Raw genomic sequence first — 24,195 nt, forward strand, 5'->3', positions numbered from 1 at the left:
CTGTTTTTCATCCTTGGATGTTGTCAAGTGCCATGGCACAATCCCATTCCTTTCCTGTTGGCTCTCTTCAGATTGCCTTTCTAGTTCAGCCCATTTAAAGATAATTTGTTCTTCTGCGACTTCAGTGCTTATTCCATCTGGGGACATATGCATCTTTCTGTAATTTCTTACTTGTTAAGCCCATACCATGGTCATGTTGTCTTTCTGATCTTTGTTGTCTTTTTGCTCAAAGTTGGTGGTGATTTTTTTTTAACATGTGTAATGCTCATGTTTTAAAATTATCCAAACCAATAGTGAGTTCTTTCTTGGCAAAAACCACTGTGCCTGAAACACTCTGTGTGTGTGTGTGTGTGTGTGTGTGTGTGTGTGTGTGTGTGTGTGTGTGTGTGTGTGTGTGTGTGTAGGGAGGGCAGTTTGTCTTCTTGTTTTCTGGGAGCTTATGATATTGAGGTGGGGGGAGGCGATAAGATTACTCATCCTTTTTCCTCTATCAAGTCTCCATACACCTTTTTGTGTGTGCGCGTGCGTGTGCACGCGCACACGCCTACGCCTGTCCTGGAGCTTGAATTCAGGTGCTGTCTCTATCACCGGAGCCACAATATTACTTCTGGCATTCTTCAGGTGCTTAATTGGAGATAAGAGTCTTCTGGCCTTTCCTGCCCAGGCTGGCTTCGAACTGTGATCCTAAAATCTCAGCCTCTCAGGTAGCTAGGATTACAGGTGTGAGCCATCAGTGCCTGTTTTTTCACACACATCTTTTAAAATGAAGCTCTGTGTGTATCATCAGGTTTTGTGTTAAACTCCCCTAAGCTTTCTAGAACCTCTCAAAATAGTTCCACCAACTGGATACTTAAACTTGAGCACATGAGCTGGGTGGGGGGATGGGGGTTGTCATTTCTTATTTATTTATATTGTTTGTTGTTGGTTTGGGGAGGTTAAGGAAAGGTTGGGCCCTAACTGGAGGAAGCATGTCACTGGAGGTGTGTCCTGGAGACTAGATCTTGTGTTGGACCTGTTCTCCCCTCCCCTCCCTCTTCCCCCTCCTCTCCTTTCTTTCTCCCTCTCTTCCCCCCCTCCTGGCCTCCCTCCCACCCCCCCCCTTCCTTCCTCCCTCCCTAGCCAACACATTATCAGCTGCTCTGTCATGCCTTCCCACCATAATGGACTGAAACTATGAGCTGTAATAAATCTTTTCTCCGTAAAAAACAGTACAAAGCACCAATTAATGTAATTGCTATATTTCTCTATTGCTTTTTGTTGTTTGTGTTGTTGTTGGGGTTCAAGGACTGCTGGGGAGTAAACCACTACTCAACCCACCACTGAACTCTACCGCCAGCCCCCAGGTGATTAGTTTGAATAATCCCTTCCTAGAGGAGGAAAAAAGAAACACTTAGGAAGAGTTTCATCTTTTGCTGGCCTATTATGATATGCTAAAACATAAGATATTACAGAGAAAATAAAGAGGTAGCATTTGGCTAGAGTGTGTGTGTGTGTGTGTGTGTGTGTGTGTGTGTGTCCCCATGTGTGTCCGTGTGTGTGTGTGTCCGTCTGTCCATCCCTGTCCCAAGGCTTGAACTCGGGGCCCGGGCACTGTCCCTGAGCTTTTTTGCTCAGAGCTAGCACCCTTCCGCCTGAGCCCACAGCTCAGCTTTTTGGTGGTTAAGAATACCATGAGTCTCCTAGTCCTGGCTGGCTTCGAGCTGTGATTCTCAGATCTCAGCCTCCTGCGTACAGGCATGAGCCACCATCACACATTTATTTCTTTGAAATGTGAAGCAAAAGGACTATATGATGATATTTCTCCCTTGGGCTCAGACTTGGGACCTTGTGCATTCTAGACAAGTGGTCTTCCACCGAACTGTGCCCTCAGCTCACCCAAGCTCGTGACTAGGCAAGCAAACCTATTTAGGATAAGCTAATGTTATTTTACACTACATTTGATTTCACTACATAAAAATAACTTTGATATTTTTTGGTATTGATAGATTCTGTATGCCAATGAAGGAGAAAGTAAGAAGGAACAAGAATTTCCAGTGGAGCCTGTGGGAGAAAAATCTAACTATATTTGCCACAAAGGACATGAATTTATTCCTACGCTTTACCATTTCCCAACCAACTGTGAGGCTTGTATGAAACCTCTGTGGCACATGTTTAAGCCGCCTCCTGCTCTAGAGTGCCGTCGCTGCCACATTAAGTGTCATAAAGACCACATGGATAAAAAGGAGGAGATTATAGCACCATGCAAAGGTAAATAGGAAAGTTACTTGCTCATTAATATTTGTGTTCAGGTCACTTTAAGTGCATAAATTTATTCAAAATTTTTTTACAGTGTATTATGATATATCAACGGCAAAGAATCTATTGTTATTAGCAAATTCTACAGAAGAGCAGCAGAAGTGGGTTAGTCGTTTGGTGAAAAAAATACCTAAAAAGCCCCCAGCTCCAGACCCTTTTGCACGATCATCTCCTAGAACCTCAATGAAGATACAGCAGAATCAGTCTATCAGACGGCCAAGTCGACAGCTTGCCCCAAACAAACCAAGGTAATAAATAAAAAATAGGATAAAAAATTCTTTTCTTCATTTCAGTTTTTCTATTCAAACTATAAACTTTCCTAATTGCAGTTTTTCTTTGGTTGGTACTATAAAGAGCTGTGTTGTAACAAATACCTTAAATTGAGTGCGCATATCTAATGTGGATGAAAGTAGTACAGATGTATTTTATAAATCACCCAAAGGTATCTATCACATTCAGCTAAAGTAGGGAAAGGTTGGGTTGTGTCAAATTTTGCATGAGGTCATGATCTCCGGCTTTAGTAGACATGGACTACAGCAGTGCTTTGAGAAGCACCATCATTGCCCGAAGCCCTTGAGCTGTCCGGTGAGTGCACTCACCTCATAGTGCAGTTGTTTTATGGTAAGGGGATTGGGAGGGAGAATTAAAATCCGCTTCTGTGTTAATTTGTATCTCCAAATTTAAAATGGTAGCTCATTGTGGCTTAAAGATCAACATAGGCAGTTTTAAAATGCAACTATTAACTGTAAGTGGGCATTCCTTAGGAGAGAGGTGGAGTTAGGAGTATGGAGGAGGTTTAGATGATCATTATGCACACAAGCATTCTGATGAAGCCCATTCATAGTAGCTGTTGGCTAAAGCTACTATTGCATTTACAGGCATTGTTAGTCTTCAAACATGAGGGATTGGTGGTTAGCTAAAGTAAAAAAGTATATCTTTAGGTCAGGTGTCTAATTCCGCATATCCTTTTTTTCCCTAACACAGGACCTTCAGTATATGAATAATGATGTGCATTGGCTGTATTGTCAGAAATCTTTCTCTAACCACAGTATCTTGAAACTAATATCTCAAGGAAATAATTTAGGATGACAAAGGTAGAATTGGTGTGTCAGCAATGAAAATGTTGACTATTTTAAGTGAGGTATGATAAAACTAAATATTATAAAATAGTGATTACATGGTAGTAATTAAGTAATTTTTTTAAAAAGCTATAAGAATACACTGAAGGCCATTTGAAGCCTTGTATAAACCATCTAAAAATTAAGTTTCTGTTGTTAATATTATACAACAGTTAATGCATAAAAGTTTTTTGAATGCTTTTTAAGTCTTCTATAACTGATAGTACCACAGACAGGAGGCTAGCAAAGAATAGAGGCTTGTGGAGCTGAAGCTCCAAGGGGCTGGGAAGCCTCCAGAGTCCCGTCCCCCGTGTCCCGTCCCCCGTCCCCCCACCTGTGAGGGCCACACGCTGCCTTCTAGCAGGGCAGAAAGCATCACTGATGGTCAGCGTGGCAGGGCGCATGCTCTTGTAACAGGACCTCCCCATCCATGGCCACCTGTCAGGGGGGCCCCACCTCTCAGATGCCACTGGCTTCTGACTCGAGGTTAGGTTTACAACGAGGAAACTCGAGTGACACATTCAAACCATAGCACTTGATAATTAGTGCTTTCAAATGTGGTGGCAAAAAAAAAAAAATCAGCTATTCCCTCTCATAGTTGATTTTTCAAGTGGTCTTGGTCTTCATTACAATAGGCATTGTTAACTTTTTTTTTTTTTGGGGGGGGGGGGGGCCAGTCCTGGGCCTTGGACTCAGGGCCTGAGCACTGTCCCTGGCTTCTTTTTGTTCAAGGCTAGCACTCTGCCACTTGAGCCACAGCGCCACTTCTGGCCATTTTCTATATATGTGGTGCTGAGGAATCGAACCCAGGGCTTCATGTATACGAGGCAACTTGCCACTAGGCCATATTCCCAGCCCCCATTGTTAACGTAAAAAAAAAAAACAAAAAAGATTCTCAATGTTATTTTTTTCTTTTCTTTTTTGTTTATGTGGCATGGCGGAATTGAATTCAGGGCCTCTTGCATGCTAGGCAAGCAGTCTACCACTAAGCCACATTCTCTGCTCCTGTTAACTTTTTTTGATTAAGGATCCAGAAGGGTAATCTCAGTACTTGAGAGGCTGAGGCAGAAGGATTAAGAGTTCAAAGCCAGCATAGCAAGACCTTGTTTCAAAAAGACCAAATAAGTATATATAATACATATAGTATAATATGTATTGCAAAACATACATGTTCTGTGTATACAGACACATATTTACAAACACATACCCATCAGTTCTTTTGATATAAGTTAATGGTTTTACTATGTCATGGGCAGGTTGAATTAGTTTTTTCAGACCAGGTCATCTTTCAGTTCTCTAACATTCTGTTTGCATGATATTATGTGTTCAGAAAGTACATTCCCCTGTGATTCTTGTCATTTTTTTTTTAATCTGGTCCTGCTCTTCAAATAATTTTTATTGATGTTTTTAAAGTGTCATAGCAGTAATAGAGATTTCTTTCTCTCAAATGTCTGCATACAATTAAATCTAAAATCAAAGCTATGTAATTTATAATTTTGTGAAACGTCATAATATATGTTCTATGAAGTTTTTTTTTTTGTTGTTGTTGTTTTTTTGCCAGTCCTGGGCCTTGGACTCAGGGCCTGAGCACTGTCCCTGGCTTCTTTTTGCTCAAGGCTAGCACTCTACCAACTTGAGCCACAGGCGCCACTTCTGGCTGTTTTCTGTATATGTGGTGCTGGGGAATTGAACCCAGGGCTTCATGTATACAGGGCAAGCACTCTTGCCACTAGGCCATATTCCCAGCCCCTGTTCTATGAAGTTTTAAAATTGAATATACTCCAAACTTTTAACATACAATGGTGATATTTAAAATATAGTTTAGATTTAGTTATGCCTCTGCAACATGACTTTCATTGGTTTGTTTTTGTGCCAGTACTAGGGCTTGAATGCAAGATCTCATGCTCACTCCTTGCTCATTGCTGTTATTCAGTCACCTGAGCCACGCTTCTAGATCAGCTCTCTGTAGATGGAGACTAGTCCTTATTCTGGCTTTGGACTGTAGTTCTTAAGATCTCAGCCTCCTGAGTAGCTAAGATTCAGGCCTGAGCCCCTAGCACTTTGCACTTTGGTTATTTTTAACATCTTTATTATTATTTTTCCATTTTTTATGTTATTACTATTCATTATTGAGCCAGTACTGATGCTTCAGCTTGGGGCCTGGGTGCTATCCCCGAGTTCTTGTCCTCAAGGTTAATGCTCTACCAATTGAGCCACAGCTCTGTTTCTGGCTTTTTGGTGGTTAATTGGTGATAAGTCTCACAGACTTTTCCTGCCTGGGCTGCCTTTGCACCTTGATGTTCAGCTCTCAGACTTGTGAGTAGCTAGGCATGAGCCCCTGGCACATAGTTATTAACATGTTTGAGTGATTATCTGCCAGACCCTTTTAGGAGAGCTTTAGCTTTATTAAGATTCTTATTCTCAGATCCTCTCTGAGGAAACTAAGGCACAGAAAGCACAGCCCCACACACAGTAGGGAGCAGCAGAGCCATGAGCCTGAGCTCCAGACAGTTTACTTTGAGAGCCTGCAACTTAAAGGCATCTTTAATCCTCATTTCCTAAGGGGAAAGCAGGAAATTCTTCTTTCTGTCCACCTCTCCCTCCTGTTATCTTGGTAACTTGGAATTAAAGTGGAAATACTATGTTGGAAAAGGAGGAGACTTGTCAGTAAAATGCTAACTTTTGATGAAAACAGTTTTAGAGAGGTCTTTTTTAAAATACAATTTATGAAATGCTTTTGTGGCTAAAGGGCATTTTCCTAATTTATTTATTTTATTTTATTTTATTGTCTGTTGTAGGGCTTGAACTCAGGGTATGGGCTCTGTTCCTGATCCTTTTTGCTCAAGGTTAGCGCTCTACCACCTGAGCCTCAGCACCACTTCTGGTTTTCTGGTGGTTAAGAGATAAGAGTCCCATGGACTTTCCTGCCCAGGCTGGCTTTGATTGGCAATCCTCAGATCTCAGCCTCCTGAGTAGCGAGGATTACAGGCATGACCCACCAGCACCTGGCTTTGTGAGACTCTTAATTCCAATAAGCTGCCAGAATTTTCTTTTAATCTTTTATTTTCCTTTTCTAAATTACAGAAGGTTAATAACACACTATTAGGGGAAAATACTAAAGTTATATAGAACTTAAAGTATCACAAATCAGAAATAAAGAAAAAAATGAGTGAATATGAATCTGATATTGGATTGGAGGAGAATTTGCAAAGAACATAAGCTGGGTTCCAGTGGTGGCTCAAATCTGTAATCTTAGCGACTCAAGAAGCTTGACCTGAACATCCAGGCCCAAGCAGAGGAGGCAGGCAAATCTATGAGATTCTGTCTCACAGAAATGTACCAGAGGGGCTGGGAATATGACCTAGTAGCAAGAGTGCTAGCCTCATATACATGAAGCCCTAGGTTCAATTCCTCAGCACCACATATATAGAAAATAGCCAGAAGTACAAGAAATGTATCCAGTGCCTAACGTATGAAACTGTAACTTCTCTGTATATCAGTTTGATAATAAAAATTTGAAAAAAAGAAAGAAAGAAAATAGCCAGAAGTGGCGCTGTGGCTCAAGTTATGCCAGAGTGCTAGCCTTGAGAAAAAGAAGCCAGGGACAGTGCTCAGGCCCTGAGTTCAAGCCCCAGGACTGGAAGGAAGGAAGATACCAGACTAGGTATGTGGCTCAAAGGATTAAGTACCAGCCTTCAATTGAAAGCCCAGTGAAGAGTGCAAGGCCATGAATTCAAGCTCAATAAACAGAAGGGGCGGGGACGTCAGAGTTGGACGACCCAGAATTATAGCCCTGTAAAATTGAAAACACCATGTATTTGCAGTATATCAACATTGTATCTTGTGAGAAAGATGCAGTATGTATGGATAGTATCTTTGTATATAAAAACTTTTCAGGAGTTGAGGATATAGTTCCATGGTAAAGTTCTTGCCTGGCCTGCAAAAGATCCTGCTTTCAAGTCTCTAGCACTCGGGGTCAAAGAGACACTTACTTTGTAAACTGTTGAGAGAAAGAAGATTGCATCATGCAAATACAAATTAGTGAGGCCCATACGGGCATTTCTGTTGTAATAGCTGTTAAACATAAAAAGGCCATCAACCTGATTTATGCAAAAAAAAAAAAAAACACCTATAATATGAAGCCTTTGTTGACCTGTCAAACTGACCACAATGAAAATTAGTAATGGCAAGATAGAAATGGACACCCTCATGTTTCGCTGCTAGTAGGACTCAAATGCACTTATTTTGATGCACTTTTGACAGTGTCATGGCTTGCAGTATATCTTTATTGATCGACAAGCAGTTACAGTACTCTGGAAAATATGTTTATGATAGAGTTATGAACACAGTATTGAAAAGGAAAAAAGAAAAAGTGTCAGATTTTGCCAGAGGACATCAGACATGAAGAATCAGAAATAAGGGAAAAGACAGATAAAGGCAGAATGTCATATGCAGCAGCACTGGTTTTGGTGTTTGTACGCACTGTTGTGCTGAGGTTGGAGAGCAGTGGAAATGACATGACTCGAGGGGAAGGTGTGAGCGTGGCTGGAAAGGCCCAGCTACCATTCATTAGCAAACTTGGGTTTCACTGTGCAGATCTTTCAGTGAGGGATTGGTATGTTCAGACTTAGTGAAATCCTGAACTGAGTAATGACAGTTAAAGTTGAGAAAAACCTACACAATAACCAGAATTAGGTGAGTAGATAAAAGGAGAGGTTTTAAGAGAAGTCTTGTGAGTTGCAGTGGTAAGTCCGTGAATGGACTTTGACACTGATACTTATTCAAAGATTTCAGAAAGACAGGAGATGCTAAAATATCCTGGAACCCGGCTTAAGTACCCCCAAAGCCCACTGATCCCAGTCTCCCAGGTGTTGATCACATTCTGAAAGTAGTCTAAGGTGGTTTGTTTAAGATAATCGTCCAGCAGCTTACTGTCACCAGCTATCCCTTCCTCTCCCACTTCTTCTCCCAGCTCTTTCCCCCTCTCCTCCCCGCCTTCAAGGGCAAGGCTCAAACCTGAGTTCAAGCCTCAGTACTGTAAAAAACAAAGTTGGAAATACTTCAGTCCAATTAATTGTATAGAGAACGCAGGCTGAAGTCTGGGAATGGGCACTGCAGAGAAGTGCTGGCACGGAGAGGTGGGCCTTCCGGGACCAGATGAGTCCTGGACAAAGTGTGATTCCTGAGCATCCGGTGACACACAGTGGAAGGCTGCCTCTAGTTAAAATAAAGGTGATTTCTGTACATCACCCAAGTATGTGTGGCTTGTTGGAATGGAAAGAAACATCACAAGTACCCAAACACAAAGTGTGATTTATGTAGCCAAGATAAGTTGTCAGGGCTGTTTTCATGTATATAGCTTTTCCTTTGTGCCTAGTTTTCCTATATTAAATATAGTAAATGTAGCTGTTTTACTCACTGGGCAGGAGATCTTGCTGGAATTGACTCTTCTCTTATTCCCCCTTCTTGGGTTTGGGTGCTGTTAGGGGAAGACATGATCTGATAATCTAGGTACTTCTATGAAGGCGATGTTGTGACAGTTGCTCCTTGCACTGAGAATCTAGGTGATTACACTTGGGATGAAGAGAAAGCTCATTGCGTCTTTGTATCCCCAATATTATCCTTGTCTTTAGTCCTCAGGTATTCTGAAAAGCATACCTGGCCAATGTGACTGAATACATGTACATTATAAAGAAAAAGGGTTTCCTAGATACTCCTATCTTACTTTTTATCATTACTGACGCAGGGAATGTAAAAATGCCCATGGCACCTTCAAAGTTTGATTTCTAGGTCATGGCATTGAGCTGTGGTTTGCAAAGAGTGCTAGCGTGTAAACTGACAAAAACTCCTGTTACAGATTGCTTGATTTGGCATTTAAGGACTGGGATTGGTCATTTGATGATGTTGGTGGTGATGATGATGACGATGTTTTTGATTTCTGAAGACATATGGGGTAAATCAACAATGAAAACTGAGTTGTTTTAGTACTTCCAAGTAGTGCATGTGGTTTGCACTTGGGCTTTGATTATTTTTGATGAGTTTTGAACTTTTGTAGTCATTTTTTGTAACAGTATATATTTTAAAAATTTTCAGAACTATTTCTAACTAAAACTTCAGTGTCAAATATAAAAGTAAAATGCTATGTTCAGATTCTTCATGGACTATAAATTTTCAGTGTAGTTGGAACTCATTTTTTAAATCTTAGGATTGAAAAAAAGTTAAAATAACAAAAGAAGCTAATTCTGGTACCTTCTACTCATTCCAAAGAAGCTATATTGGGAAAAGTAAAATTTATAGTGTTTTCAAGTTCTTGCAACTGTACTGGTTTGTGAACATAGCATGGGTTTTCTTCCTCCCTCTATCCCTTTCTCATTCCTGCCTTATTTCTAGCTTGCAAGAATTGAGGCCATAAAACCTTTACTAAATTTGATAAGTGCTATGAATAGCAGTATCTGATTTGGCTTTCTTGTGTTGTGCTGAGTTATTTGCAAGAATCTAATGTTACTTTTGCCGAAGAGTGCTGGTGCTATGCTGTGGAAATCTCTGTGGTTTTAGAACATGTAAAATCATTTGGCTAATCACAAAGGGAGATTGAATAACAGTTGAGCCTATGACTTTAAACCTTTTAAACAATAGATGTATAAATAGTGATATCAGTTCTAAGAAGCATGTTGCATAATATAAATTATGTAATATTGGAATGTTTATATTCAGTGTTACTGGGTTGTTGGTTTTTTTTTTTTTTTTTAACAACAACATGTTTCTTCCTGTTTCGTAGGTGAGAGAAATATGGCTTAGGGTCAAACGGCTACACTGAACCTGCCCCACGAGTCCACTGCCTTTTCAGTTACCCTCAAACCCAGCTCCCACTCAGATAGGTTGTTCTGTGGCATTGTTTAACTCCAGTAGCCTCTTTCACTGCATCACAGCATATGCATAACGTTTGTAGCCAGTTTGGAATTTCCAAAGCCCACTGTTGTATTGGGAAAGAACATAGTTGCATGGCCTAAAAGAAAAGTATTAGATTAATTATGTTTCTGCATGATTTGGAATTAGGTATGAGTATGTAGAAGATAGTAGTTAAAGAATCTGAATGAATGCATTTTTAGAGAATTTTAACTGTCTTTTAAATTATTTCATCCTGACAGCTAACTTTATTTTTCCTTTCTTTCCAGCTAACTGTCTTCTGTGAAAGTAGTCGTTCAAGGTGATCATATTCTTCCAGTTAAAACAAGACTGAAATAGGATGTCCCAAAATTTATTAAAAAGCTATATTTTACTGAGAGACTGATAACACACATACACATATGTGTTCCCTTTTTCCTATAATATAAATTAGACATCATGGACAGCCTTTCTGGGCGCCTCTGAGCAGCAGGGACTGGTGAGTGGAGGGAGGGTGGGTAGGGAGCTCCTCTAGCTTGCTGCGCTCAGCTCTGTTGGCAGTCACTCACACTACACCGCCAAATGCAAGCGTTACAGAAGCCATCCTTCAGCTTCAACCAGGACTTCACCAGCACACTTCCCCAGAAGAACCTGGGATGGATTCCACCACAGTGACACTGACTGTATCTTAAAAAGACGTGACCGTGATATTGTGTTATTTGTAATGTATGTGTATGTATGTATGTATATATGTGTGTGTGTGTATGTGTGTGTGTGTGTGTGGAATGCACACAAACACACAGGACTGTAATACTGTATGAGGGTTTTTTTAACTTACCATTTTATTTTTATATGCATTAATCAGATACCATTTCTTGAGTTGCAACTATGCACTTGTACAAAGCCATAGTCCTGGAGGTTGTCCTCACCCACGCGTATCTGAGAAGAGCTGCATGTTCATGGCGAAGCAATTACTGCAACAGGAAGCTTGAAGTTAATATCAGTGTCCTAGTGCTCCATGATAGGCAACATCACACATTTTGAATGCCTTAATTTTTTTCAAAGTCTCGACTCTCTTCTGTATTTATGGGGGGGGGGGGGGAAGGAGTATTTACCAGCTCATAGGATGCAAACTTGCTTTGTGGACAAAAAATAGTGCCCTATTTTTACACACAATAGTTATATCGGTGTCAGGCTCTTGATTGTATGACAGATTTTTTTTTCAGTGTACTGGTCCTAGAAGCAGTACTGGGTAGAATTGGTACTTCTGTAATGCCTTTGTCCATCATCCCCTTTCCAGATGCTAATGGTAGTCTCTGACTACAGAAGGCTTTGCGTGGAATTTGCTGGCCAACCTAGGTGTGGTTTTGTTTCTGGCAAATACGTTTGTGACTATTTTTACATTTTCACACTCTTGATTCAGAAATTGTCTCAGATATGAGGAAAACTAAGATATATGTAGATATATTTTAAATATTTAAATGTGGTCCTGAAACACAACCTTACAGCAATATTTCAGTGTTGGGTTAAGAGAACTGGTAGCTTGGAAGAAGCAGCCTCAGAGGCACTTAATTTGACTTTTTTGTTTTTAAAAGGCTATTAAGATGATTTATTTCTAATTATCCCAGATAAAATGTTTTGTACCATGACAGTCTGCAGCAGTGGTAAGCATCAAGTTTTGTTTTTTAAAAAATTATGTGCTAACAGTCTCATTTATATACATCACAGTTGGGTATGATATTAAAATATCCCAGTTTCTCAGTGAAGGAAGTAGTTGTTTTTTTTAATTCCTTCTTTCTAGGGTCAGTGTAGAGCTGTTTAAAGACTTTGATCCTCATTACAGATACTATTATGGAAATTAAAGATCAGCCTTGGCCTACTGATATATTGAAGCTGAATTCTGTGATTTTTTAAAAAAGTTAATTTGCATCTTTCATTGCTGCCTATACGAATACTAGATTTGCAGCACTTCCTGTGTAGCAGGACTGTTCTGCAGCTCGTTTGGTCATAGCTTTTCCTCCCTCCCTCTCTCCTTCCTACCCTCCCTCCTCCCCTTCCCTTCCTCCTTCCTAGACTAAAAAAATAAAAATATATATATAGAATATATATAGAAGAAATATTTCCATTCATCAGAGTTGTTAAAAAGGAGACTGAATTAATATTTTATATAAAGATTTTGTTACACTATGGGAGGTTCTAGCCTATTCTGAATTGGAGAGTTATATATATATATTTTTAATAAACTTTATTAAGGTGAAATAATGTCAAGTTTACACATGAATAATTGAAGTATTTGAGTACAGAAAGCAAAAGTTTAAATTTTGGATGGTGTGTGTGTGTGTGTGTGTGTGTGTGTGCGCGCGCGCGCGCGTGTGTGCAGAGAGCTGTGTTGGGCGTGGACCTGTGCAGGAAACCCCGCGGGCCGTGCTCAGCAGGTGCTGGTCCTGAGAGGTGGAGAGCTCTCCCGTGGAGAGGATTCGTGAGGTGGGCCTTCCTTCCAACCAGGGAGGCGAGCTGAGCAGACGCTCCTGAGCTCAGTGGAGAGCCGGCCCTTCCCCTTCCCCGCGCTCAGCCCGTAGCATCACCCGCCTTTGTGCCAGTTTCTCTCACCTTGACACCCCAAACTTCCAAGTCAAATAGGAGACCAAATATTGCTTCTTTCTTAATACCTGGTTTCTCCTAGAAACATAAATACCTCCGATTGGGAACTGAGTTAGTGAATACTGGGATTTTCTTGGTCGTATTTGTCACTTTTGTTTTGTGGAGTACCAAGACAGAAGTAGGAGAACTAATGCCGGTAATTACTGTTGAAAATTAATGTGTGATACGTTTTTATAAGTATTAGTTTTTTAATGCTGTCTAGAGACAAGTTTTAAGAAAATATCTGAAAACTTAAAATTGTCCAGCAAAGCAGTGGAAACAGGTGAGCGCGTCTGGAATTGCCCTGCCCAGGCTGGGGTCTGCGGGCCGGCCGGAGGCTGCCTTCCTCAGCTCACTGTGGACAGATCCTCCGCAAGGGATCCCCACGTTGCCAAATCACAACGGAAGACGTTATGCTGCTGTCGTTAACTTTCAGGATTCTGAGGGTCACTCAGAGAAACTCAGACACTGCATTCACCTTACATTAAGTCTGCTTTAAGCCACGTGCTCCGCCCGGCTTAGAGCCAGCCAGTCGTTTGAGTTTCTCCGCCCCTGTGGACACGGCTACTGAACTGGCCTCCTCCCCTGGCGGGTGAGCTCCCGGCTCCCCTGGCCCCGGTGGGCGGAGGAGCCGCGGCCCGGCTAAAGCACTTTGAGGAAGAGCGCTGCGTGTGACAGTGCTGGTGTCAGGCCCGGGGGCCTCCCTCCCCCACCCCACCCCCCATAGGATTTTTGTTTGGAATTGTAGTAAGTTATGAACTGCATGGTTTAGATAATCATATTTGATCAGCTGTTCCCCTGAACAAAATCACACACCCTTGATTTTTTAAAAATTTTGTTTCATCTTTGTAGTAATGTAATTGTATTTTATGCCTGCTTTTTATAAAATAAAATAGATGAAGTGAAGACGTAAACATTCTTACACTTTGCTGTGAAATATTCCGGGAACGCACTCACAGAAAGCAACATCCTTCGGAAGCGGGTGTTATCTTAAGATGGATGGCAAGGGTGGGGTGGATGTCACCGTAAGACCAGATTTATGGCTCTTGTGCCTTGTCCTTTTTATTCGTGGGAAAGCACAAAGGAGAATTTAGCCAGGGCCGGTCTCTGACCTGAGTATTTAAGGGACACAGCCCTAAGCATTTTGTTCTATCTGGTCGAGGGCAGAGCAGGCAGGAGGCTCTCTGTTTCTGATACAGTGTGTTGATAAGTGGTTTTCTAGAAGTTTCTTTGGGACACAGCAGGTTCTTTGTAGGGCACTGGAACTTGGTCATGAGTGGGGTCTTCATGCTGGGCCTCGGTGCTCAGGCCACAGTGAAGGTCACGTCCATCTGTGACAATCATTGCAGGATTAAATGATCACGTGTGTGAATGTGGAATAACTCAGATTCATTCCATCCAAAGGTGAAAGTGAACCTTTCACATGTTCTTTGGGGGTTGCTTCAAGCAGTGATTGAGTACTGGTAACGTATGCCTAAGACATTTGTTGGAGCTGAGCTCCAGTCGCTCACACTTGTAATCATAGCTTCTCAGGAAGGTAAGATCTGAGGATTGCAGTTCAAAGTCAGCCCAGGCAGGAAAGTCTATGAGATTTTATCTCCACTAAACTACCAAAAAGCCAGAAGTGGAGCTGTGGCTTGAGTGGTAGAGTGCTAGCCTTGAGCAAATGGAGCTCAAGGGACAGCGCCCAGGCCCTGAGTTGAAGCCCCAGGACTGGTACCAAAAAAAAAAAAAAAAAAATTGTTGGGGTAAAAAAGGTCACATAATTTGTAGTTCTGCTAGTAGATTCTAATTTCATATGAGAAAACATTAACTTGAATTCTTAATGACGACTGCAGTTGAAATCATCTCATAATGGGTGTATAGCTTGAGCTTTTCTCGCCCTGCTGCTCTTGGGCAATGACGCCCAAAAGGATTAACCGGCTTATTTGAAAATCTGCCCCCTGCCACCTACAACAATTAACAACTTAAATGATTAACAATTAACAGGCCGAGTTGAAGATATTAAAGTTTATTTCATATAGGAAATTAAGCATTTTCTAGTAAGCAGCATTTACTTACTGCATAACAGAAAGAAGGACACTTTGAGGAATGCTAAGAGTTGGTATGGTCCAGAGGAAACATTATATAATGATATTATATAATGATACCCAATAAGCTGATCGGGCAGAACCTCGTAATGCCCTTTAACTCCATAGTTTTCAGTCACTTCAGCCTGGTATTTTGTGCAGAATTCCAGTAATAGAAATTGTATAGCTGTACAGCCCTTTAAAAAAGTAAATATAGACTTGTGCTTGAAAGTCTACTGGAATTTCCTCTTCCTAAGTAGAGACTGCCTCTAGTGGTACCTTTGGTTAGGGATTTCTTAAAGGCACGAAGTGAAGAGACCTTGGGTACACTCTCAACCCAATTACACTTATGCTCTGAACCTGGTGTAACCTGGACAGATGTTGATTGCATTATGATGTACAGTAAGGCCAAGCTGGTTTTCCTGTGCTAAAATCAAACACCCAGGGCATGAGCCCTACTGACTTATTACAGTTCCACTGCTGACTGCAAAATCCCACTTCACTAGTGTTCCTTTTAGCTGTGGAAAGACTTTTGTGGTGGTACTTGGGCTTGAACTCAGGGCCTGGGCCTTGCCCTGAGATTTTTCACTCAAGGCTGGTTCTCTACCACTCAAACTATATCTCTACTTCTAGCTTTTTTGTGGCTAATTAAAGAATCTCACTTTCGGGCTGGGAATATGGCTTAGCGGTAGAGTGCTCGCCTCGTATACATGAAGCCCTGGGTTCAATTCCTCAGCACCACATATATAGAAAAAGCCAGAAGTTGTAGAGTGCTAGCCTTGAGCAAAAAGAAGCCAGGGACAGTGCTCAGATCTGAATTCAAGCCCTAGCACTGGCAAAAAAATAAAATAAAAATCTCACTTTCTCACTTGGGTTGGCTTCGAACATTGGTCCTCAGATCTCAGCTTACTGGGTAACTAGGATTACAGGTGTGAGCCACTCTACCCAGCTAGAGAGACTTATTTCCTTTTGTTGTTGTGGGTCATGAGCCTTGAACTCTGGGCCTGGGTGCTGTCCCTGAGCAGCTCAGCTCAAGGCTAGCGCTCTTCCACTTTGAGCCACAGCACCCCTTCCGTTTTTTTGGTGGTTAATTGGGCGATGAGTCTCGTGGACTTTCCTGCCTGGGCTGGCTTTGAACTAGGGTCCTCAGATCTCAGCCTCCTGAGTAGCTAGGATTACAGGCGTGAGCCATCAGGGCCCAGCTGAGAGGCTATTTTTTAAAAGATTTGGAATGCTACATTGTAGTTGGCTCTTCCAAGAGACGGTGTCACGGTGTCACGGGGGCCTTCTTGGGCAACTCTGAGCTATTGGCAGATGTCAAGCTATGTCAGGAGGCAAAGCCTGTAATTCCAGCACTGAGGAGGCTGAGGCAGAAGGACCCTAATTCTGCCTGGGCTATAGAGTGAGCAGAGGGCGGGTAGGGGTGGAGAGTTGGGAGTTTTAACACCAGTACTTAAGTAGCTCTTCCTCCTTCCTCCTTCCCCTGGTCTATCTACTGTGTAGTCCAGGCTGCACTGGGATTTGTGATCCTCCTACGTGAGTGCTGGGATTACAGCCACTGCACCTAGCCACGAGCGATTACTGATCTTAGAGAAGACTTTGGTGCTTTTCCTTCTGTTCCACTTTCTGCGTAGGATAACATCCGTCACTCAGCCTTTACGGCAGGCTTCCGGTAGTGCAGTACTGTCGCTGTCACCCATACATTTAAAGCGAGCATGATCACAAAACGTGTCAGTACTGCAATCAAAAGGAGAGAAAAGTTGGGCATTAAAGAATACTGCACTTCATAAGGTAAAAATCTCTTCTGCTCTAAGAAGACCAGGTAGAGCTCCACTCCCAGCTCCCAAATGAAACGTGTATGGATGAGACTTAGAAGAAGGTTGACCCAGATTGGGGGAGGGAGATGATCTTCCCCTTGTCTAACGTGTGACTCAGTCTGACCTCGCGAACAATCGTGTCATTTTTAGTGCTTAGGGGACTGTGGCTCAGTCCAGGGAGCGCTGCCACTTTTCAGAATCCATTTGCTCTCCGAAGGGCTCAAGGGTGCTGACATCTCAAGAGCGCTGCCTTAAGCCAAGGCATTGGTGTATATGCCTGTAATGCCAGGGAGACTGAGGCAAAAAGAAGGACCAAACTGGGCAACATAGCAAGACTCCCCTATCCCCCCAAAAAGGAGAATTCTGAAGTGGAGCTGCAGCACAAGTGGTAGAGCACCCGCTTTGAGTGAAAACAGCTAAGGGACAGTGCCCAAGCTACACACACACACACACACACACACACACACACACACCGCTAAACCCTAAGGTTTTGAATGAGGAAGCATTCTGCAGAACACAAACAGGTATAGAAGAAAAGCACGTTTGCTTACTTGTGAAATCACTGGTAGTCATTAAGGTTGTTACTATTCTTGCTGAAAAAGAAAATGCACAGTCATAAACAACTCGATTCTCCAACATTTGGAAACAAACTCATTTTTCTCTTTAATACACCACTAACATACACTAATTTCCTGGAAGATCTTTGATGGGGCAGAACATTGAACGGCGCATGCTGGGTGGAAATACGCTTCGCGAGTAAGGCTGTGATTGGGGCTCACTCGCAAAGCAATAACACTCAAGGGACCGCGTCATGGGGACCCTAATCGAGCCCCTCTCTGGGGAGACAGTGCCCCCCCGCCCCCTCCGTCCTTACTGGCGCAGGTGTACGCCGACAGGCCCCACGTGAGCGCGCTCACGGCCCCCGAGTCCCGCGCCTTCCACAGACACTGGAGCTGAGCCAACTTACTGGCGGCGCCGATGAATGTACTCAAGTTCTGTTGCGGATAAAATAGGAGAAAGTCAGGAGCTTATCTGTTTAAAAAATAATAATAAATAATAAGCCCAGTCGGGCACGGAGGGCGCATGCCTGTGATTCCCAGCTACTTCACAAGGATCCCAGTTCCAAGTCAACCCAGGCAGACCAATCTCTTGAGACGCTCATCTCCAGTTAGCCACCAAAGAGCCACAAGTGGAGCTGTGGCTCAAATGGTAGAGGGCCAGCCTTGAGCAAAAAAGAAAAAGCTAAAAGGGAGCGCCTAGGCCCTGAGTTCGAGCCTGGGAATACTAGCACAAAAAGAAAGCAAACATGCCACCTGCTTAAATAAGAGTAATGTCTTTTAGTGCTTGCCCAGTGCTGCACCGAGCGAGGCCCGGCGGGGTGGGGAGCAGAGCCAACACCTGCTTTGCCTCCGCTTGCTTGTCTGGGGGGGGGGCGGGGGGGCGCCACTCACCATGGCCAGGTCCATGATCCACTTGTGCAGGCCGAGGAGGAACCATGACAGCACGAATCTTACCAAGAGTTAAGGGGCAGCAGGGCTGGGGGCTGCTGGCGGCACCCCCCCCCCGCCCCTCTGGGGGTTCACCCGGCCCACGGTGGGGGGAGGGGAGCAGGTAAAAGACAAAGGGGCCCTAAGTGAACACCACTGGGCGTTGAGAAGAACAGAAGCTGACCATTGGGGACACACCTAGTCCCCTGGGTTCCTGGGCTGTTCCCAGGGGACCGGAAATGCTCCTAACTGGGTGACTGCCTGCTGACTTCGGGGTACACAGGACAAGAGGGGCGACGAGGGCACCGGGGTAGACTCCTCTCTCACACACGCTCCTAGCTGCCTCCTAAACCCCATCTTCATTCTAACGGACCCCATTAACTAAATGACAGGTTTGGAATGAACCCACGCTGCCTGGTGTCTGGGGTTGAAGGTCAGCGCCGAATCCTCATCCGACAGCAGCCCGGATGCAAATAGATGAAACTCTTGTCGTTAAAACTCTTGGCTAAATTCTGGCCCATCCCACCGCATTCTAGTTAAACATCCAAACATAGGTACAATATTTTATGACGTGTGACTAGCAGTAGAAATGACTAGTGAGTCATCTGACCCAGTTGTGGGTTTGTCCACCAAAAGACAGGATGTACTAGACTTCGGGGGCTCAAATCTGTCATCCTAGCTACTCGGGAGGTTGAAATCTGAGGATCATGGTTGGAAGCCAGCCCAAGCAGGAGAGTTCATCAGACTCTCATCTCCAATGAATCACCCAAAAGTCAGAAGCTAAGGTTCAAATAGTAGAGCTCCAACCTTGAGTTCAAATCTCAGTATTGGCAACCCCCCCCCAAAAAAAGGACATTCAGTTAAATGGAATGAGCTTATTCCATGCCATAACACCCCTGATTTTTTTTTTCTTCTTTCTGAATCTGGGGCTGGACCTTGGTGCCTGCTAGACCTGAGCTGGTATCTACCACCGCCCCCCTCCCGAAAGGAAAGGATACCCAGCCAGGTACGGCGCCGCCTGCTTCACGTTCCCGTTAAAATGAAAGACACACAGCAGGAGGACGACATCTGAAAGGAGACTCCCATGAGAAGAGGGAGGGCGGCGGGGGGGGGGGGGGGGGGGGGCAAGCAGGGGGTGGGAGGGCTTCTGGTACCTTGCGCGATGAGGATGGGGTACTCCAGGTAGGTGAGCAGTGGGTTCCCATAGTAACACTGGTAGCGGAGGAAGACCAGGAACCTGAGGAGAGGGGAGCACCGTTCACAGCCCAACCTGCCCCGGCTGGACCCCAGACGGTAGCATGTGCCGAATGCTAAAGCGGACAATGGAGAGCCAGTGTCAAGAAGTTTCCAGCACAATGACTGCCGAGCAGTCAGCGACTGGGGAAGCCTTCGTCTCCTGCTGGCTGCTGGGCAGGAGTGCAAGCTACACGACTGCTGCCAGGTCCCTCAAGAGGTCATTTACCAGGGACACCCACATGGGTGCTCACATGGCTCAAGTGGGAGAGTGCCTGCCCAGCAAGCAGGAGACCCGAGTTCAAACCCCAGTACCACCAAAAGGAGGAAACGAGCCAAGCACCGGGGATTCACACCTGTAACCCCAGCTACTTCGGAGGCTGAGATCTGACACTCACAGGTCAAAGACACCACAACCCAAGTACGTGAAACCCTTAAGGCTGCAAATAGAGCTGGGGCTCAAGTGGTAGAGCCCAAAAGCTCAGAGGCAACGCTCAGCTCTAAGTTCAAGCCCCAGGAGGAACCTGCTGGAAAGCCAGGATCCTGCTGAGCAACCTCTATTGTTCCTAGGGATCGAAACAATTCTTGCCTCTCACAGCCCGGTGAGAATCAAATCGGTAACTCAATACGGTGCCAGGTGAGTATTAAATGGATCAACGCACACAGTGTAAGGGGAGAACTCGGATCCGCAGAGGTGGGGACAAGATGCCCTGGGATTCAGAGGTGATGCCCGATGGCTTCCGCCGGGCCTGGGAGGGTGACCTGCTCGGGCGGAGGGAAGGTCAAGCGCAGGGAGAGCAGCTGATTGAACCGCAAACGCGTCCCCCCATCCCCTGCCCGGACACCACCCCACCGCCAGGGCTGGAGTAACCCGGATCTGGGACGAGCCCTCTCCTCTTTGTCCCCTCGGGATGGCTTTGCCTTCTTCTTTCCTTTTTGTTTTAGGTCCCAGACCAGGTCTCGAACTCAGTACCTGCCGGTTTCACTCACTGGCTAGAGCTCTACCCGCCGGGCCCCGCCTCCCGCTCCAGGCTCTGCGTTTTTCAGGCGGAGCCGCGAAGCGCAGCCCGGCGTGCAGAGCGCCGGGGCGTCTCCTCCCGGCAGGCGGGCGGGCGGGCGGGCGGCCTCCCCGGGCGGGCGCGGCTCTGCAGGCCCTCGGCCGGGACCCGGCTTCCCGCACCCTCACTCCCGGTCTCCCGGACCCAGCCGGCCTCCCGGCACCTCCGCCCCTCCAGGCCCGGGCGTGGTACCCAGCGGAACCGGCCTGCGGAGGCGCCGGGAGACCGCGGGCGGGGAGCGAGGCCGGGCCCCGCCCCACCCGGTCCCGGAGCGAGAGGCTCCCGCGCACGCCGGTCGTCGTCCCAACCCAAAGTCTCACGACTCCACCTCCCCGCGCCGGCTCCCGCCCCATCCCTCCCGCCCGAACCCCGAGCGCGTCACGCGGACCGCCGTCCGGCCCTCCAGGCCAGGGAAAGGGTGCGAGGGCGCGGGGTGAGTTTGGGGACGACGAGGGCGCGCTCTGCCGGGCAGACGGGGTCCCGCCCTGTGCGGGATCACCGCGCGATCCCACGCCTCCCACCCGGCCCGCGCCTCACCCCGCCAGCTCCAGGAGCAAACTCGGGAGGCTGAGGCCCCGCGCGCTGCGCGCCGCCAGCTGCGCGTGGATCTGCGGCAGCTTGAGCGCGGCGCACACGCCCAGCGTGCTCCAGTTGCAGAACCACAGCAGCGCGGCCTCCATGGCCCCGGCCGGGAGCGCGGGAGACGCCGGCGCCGACCGGGCAGCGCTCACCACCCAAGGCGTTCCGGAGTGCGCGGAGTCCGCCCGGGACTGCTTCCGCCTTCCCGCCCGCGGGCCGGGCCACGCCCTTCCAGGCCACGCCCTTCCCGGCCACGCCCTCCGCACGGCCCCACCCCCAGACTCCCGCCGGCCCCGCCTCATCTGCTCCGCTTTAGTTCACAGCATCCGCCTTCGCTCCGCCCCCGGAGTGGCCACGCCCCTGCTCGCTCCGCCCACACCGTACCCACGCCCCCGCTCGCTCCGCCCTCGCCGTGCCCACGCCCCCGCTCGCTCCGCCCTCACCGTGCCCACGCCCCCGCTCGCTCCGCCCCCGCCCACATCGTGTCCCCGCTTCCTCTGCTCACATCGTGCCCACGCCCCCGTTCACTCCGCCCCCACCCTCACCGTGCCCACGCCCCCACTCGCTCCGCCCACATCGTGCCCACGCCCCGCTCGCTCCGCCCCCGCCCTCACCGTGCCCACGCCCCCACTCGCTCCGCCCTCACCGTGCCCACGACCCCGCTCGCTCCGCCCTCACCGTGCCCACGCCCCTGCTCGCTCCGCCCTCACCGTGCCCACGACCCCGCTCGCTCCGCCCTCACCGTGCCCACGACCCCGCTCGCTCCGCCCTCACCGTGCCCACGCCCCTGCTCGCTCCGCCCTCACCGTGCCCACGCCCCTGCTCGCTCCGCCCACATCGTACCCACGCCACTCCGCCCCGCCCTCGCCGTATCCACGCCCTTTCGCCCCGCCCCCGGGCGGTGACGCAGCCAGGCCACGCGCCGCTCTGCGCGCTGCTGATTCACTTCTCCGCCTGGGCCGCCCGGACAGCCCGGCCCGTCTCCAGAAAGGGCGGGAGGATGCCCCCCCTCTGCGGCCCGTGGAGGGGCGGGCGGAGGGCCCCCCTCTGCGGCCCGTGGAGGGGCGGGCGGAGGGCCCCAGTCTGCGGGCCGGTGGAGGGGCGGGCGGAGGGCCCGTGGAGGGGCGGGCGGAGGGCCCCAGTCTGCGGGCCGGTGGAGGGGCGGGCGGAGGGCCCGTGGAGGGGCGGGCGGAGGGCCCCCGTCTGCGGCCCGTGGAGGGGCGGGCGGAGGGCCCCCGTCTGCGGCCCGTGGAGGGGCGGGCGGAGGGCCCCCGTCTGCGGCCCGTGGAGGGGCGGGCGGAGGGCCCCCGTCTGCGGGCCCGTGGAGGGGCGGGCGGAGGGCCCCCGTCTGCGGCCCGTGGAGGGGCGGGCGGAGGGCCCCCGTCTGCGGGCCGTGGAGGGGCGGGCGGAGGGCCCCCGTCTGCGGGCCGTGGAGGGGCGGGCGGAGGGCCCCCGTCTGCGGGCCGGTGGAGGGGCGGGCGGAGGGCCCCAGTCTGCGGGCCGGTGGAGGGGCGGGCGGAGGGCCCCCGTCTGCGGGCCGGTGGAGGGGCGGGCGGAGGGCCCCCGTCTGCGGGCCCGTGGAGGGGCGGGCGGAGGGCCCCCGTCTGCGGGCTGTGGGTGCCACCTGTCCCGCTGTGTTGTCCACTCTCTGCAAGTGCCTTGTTTTGTTCCTTAAGCGGTTCCGAGGTGGAAACCTTTTCTCTCACTGTCACAGCTCCAGGTGCGGCTGCGTGCGTCCTCCCCGGGCCTCGCTGCGCCTCCGGCGACCCGACCCGACCGCACCAGGGGCCCGCGGACCAACTCCAGTGGGCCCAGTTAATGGGAGGCGGAGGCGCGCTCACGCGCACACCCCACCCACCCTCCCACCCCACTGCATCTGGCCAGATGCAGGGCCAGATCCTCCCGACCCCAGTTCTGAGCAGGGGCCCGGGAAAGCCATCCCTGCTCCCACAGAAGAATCCAGAAAGTGCTGCGTCCTCAATGCTAAACGGGAATAGGAAGCTTAGGAGGAACTTTATAAATTGGATCCCTGCCCTGGTTCGATCACTAATCAGTGACAATGTTTGCTCTTAAGAAAGCCCAGGAGTTTTCATACCTTTTATTAATTCTTGCCTTAATCAGTTATTAGTACGATAGAAATAAAAGTGATTTTTCTGTTGTTATTTATTGTGTGTTCAATAGAAGAATTCTTCAGTGCTTGAAATTTTGAAAATTGTCAGGTGAGGCATATCTGTAATCCCCAGCACTTGGGAGGCTGACGCAAGAGAATCCAGAGATACTTCTCAACACAAAACACTGGTATGAGACTATGGATGCTTAATATATATATATATATATATATATATTTTTTTTTTTTCCAGTCCTGGGCTTGGACTCAGGGCCTGAGCACTGTCCCTGGCTCCTCTTTGCTCAAGGCTAGCACTCTACCACTTGAGCCACAGCGCCACTTCTGGCCGTTTTCTATATATGTGGTGCTGGGGAATCGAACCCAGGGCTTCGTGTATACGAGGCAAGCACTCTTGCCACTAGGCCATATCCCCAGCCCCTGGATGCTTATTATTGTTAATTATTGTGTGCCCATCCTGGGACTTGAACTCGGGGCCTAGGCACTGTCCCTTAGCCTTTTCACTCAAGGCTGGCATTCTACCACTTGAATCGCAGATCCATTTCTAGCTTTTTGCTGACTTATTGGAAGATAAGAGCCTCACAGACGTTCCTGCCCTGGCTGGTTTTGAACTATGACCCTCCGATTTAAGCATCCTGAGAAGCTAGGATTACAGGTGTGAGCCGCTGGCCCCCGCTTCCCCCGCTTGCTTTTTTGCAGTACTTGGCTTCGAAGTCAGGACCTGAAAGTCCTCCTCCTTTCCGGATCATCTCTATGTATGGTCCGGGAGATGTCCAGTTCACGTGGTTCTGTGGAGAGTGGTCGTTACTGGCCACGTGAGGCAGAGGTGAGAAACAGGGGAGGCACTCTTCTGGGTGGCACTGGCTGGCTCCTGCGTCCAGTCCCTTGC

The 24,195-nt window shown here is 47.7% G+C and overlaps 3 protein-coding genes across 4 annotated transcripts in view; 2 read left to right on the forward strand and 1 right to left on the reverse strand.

Annotated features, from left to right (window-relative positions):
- Nucleotides 1-10,704, forward strand: part of Rock2 (Rho associated coiled-coil containing protein kinase 2) — a 100,016-nt gene extending 89,312 nt beyond the window's left edge. The window contains exons 31-34 of one of the 2 annotated variants that reach the window (XM_048353408.1): nucleotides 1,986-2,247; nucleotides 2,330-2,543; nucleotides 9,271-9,366; nucleotides 10,589-10,704. In XM_048353408.1, coding sequence (XP_048209365.1) covers nucleotides 1,986-2,247; nucleotides 2,330-2,543; nucleotides 9,271-9,355 — 561 coding nt within the window. In that variant the 3' untranslated portion in view covers nucleotides 9,356-9,366; nucleotides 10,589-10,704. The remainder of the gene's footprint in view (nucleotides 1-1,985; nucleotides 2,248-2,329; nucleotides 2,544-9,270; nucleotides 9,367-10,588) is intronic. The other variant, XM_048353409.1, reaches the window with a different exon arrangement.
- Nucleotides 10,705-16,202: 5,498 nt separating this feature from the next.
- Slc66a3 (solute carrier family 66 member 3) lies at nucleotides 16,203-21,347 on the reverse strand. The gene is made up of 7 exons (XM_048353410.1): nucleotides 21,140-21,347; nucleotides 19,466-19,548; nucleotides 19,310-19,379; nucleotides 18,276-18,333; nucleotides 17,699-17,819; nucleotides 17,376-17,417; nucleotides 16,203-16,744 (listed from the first exon to the last, which is right to left on the reverse strand). Exons 1-7 carry the CDS (start codon nucleotides 21,280-21,282, stop codon nucleotides 16,653-16,655), a joined length of 609 nt encoding a protein of 202 aa, XP_048209367.1. The 5' UTR covers nucleotides 21,283-21,347; the 3' UTR covers nucleotides 16,203-16,652.
- LOC125356013 (basic proline-rich protein-like) lies at nucleotides 21,281-23,178 on the forward strand. Its single transcript, XM_048352236.1, has 2 exons — nucleotides 21,281-22,794; nucleotides 22,896-23,178. The coding sequence occupies exons 1-2, from the start codon at nucleotides 21,281-21,283 to the stop codon at nucleotides 23,176-23,178; spliced, it is 1,797 nt and encodes a 598-aa protein (XP_048208193.1).
- Nucleotides 23,179-24,195: the final 1,017 nt, after the last annotated feature.

This window comes from Perognathus longimembris, chromosome 8 (assembly GCF_023159225.1).
Source record: "Perognathus longimembris pacificus isolate PPM17 chromosome 8, ASM2315922v1, whole genome shotgun sequence".
NCBI lineage: Eukaryota > Metazoa > Chordata > Mammalia > Rodentia > Heteromyidae > Perognathus > Perognathus longimembris.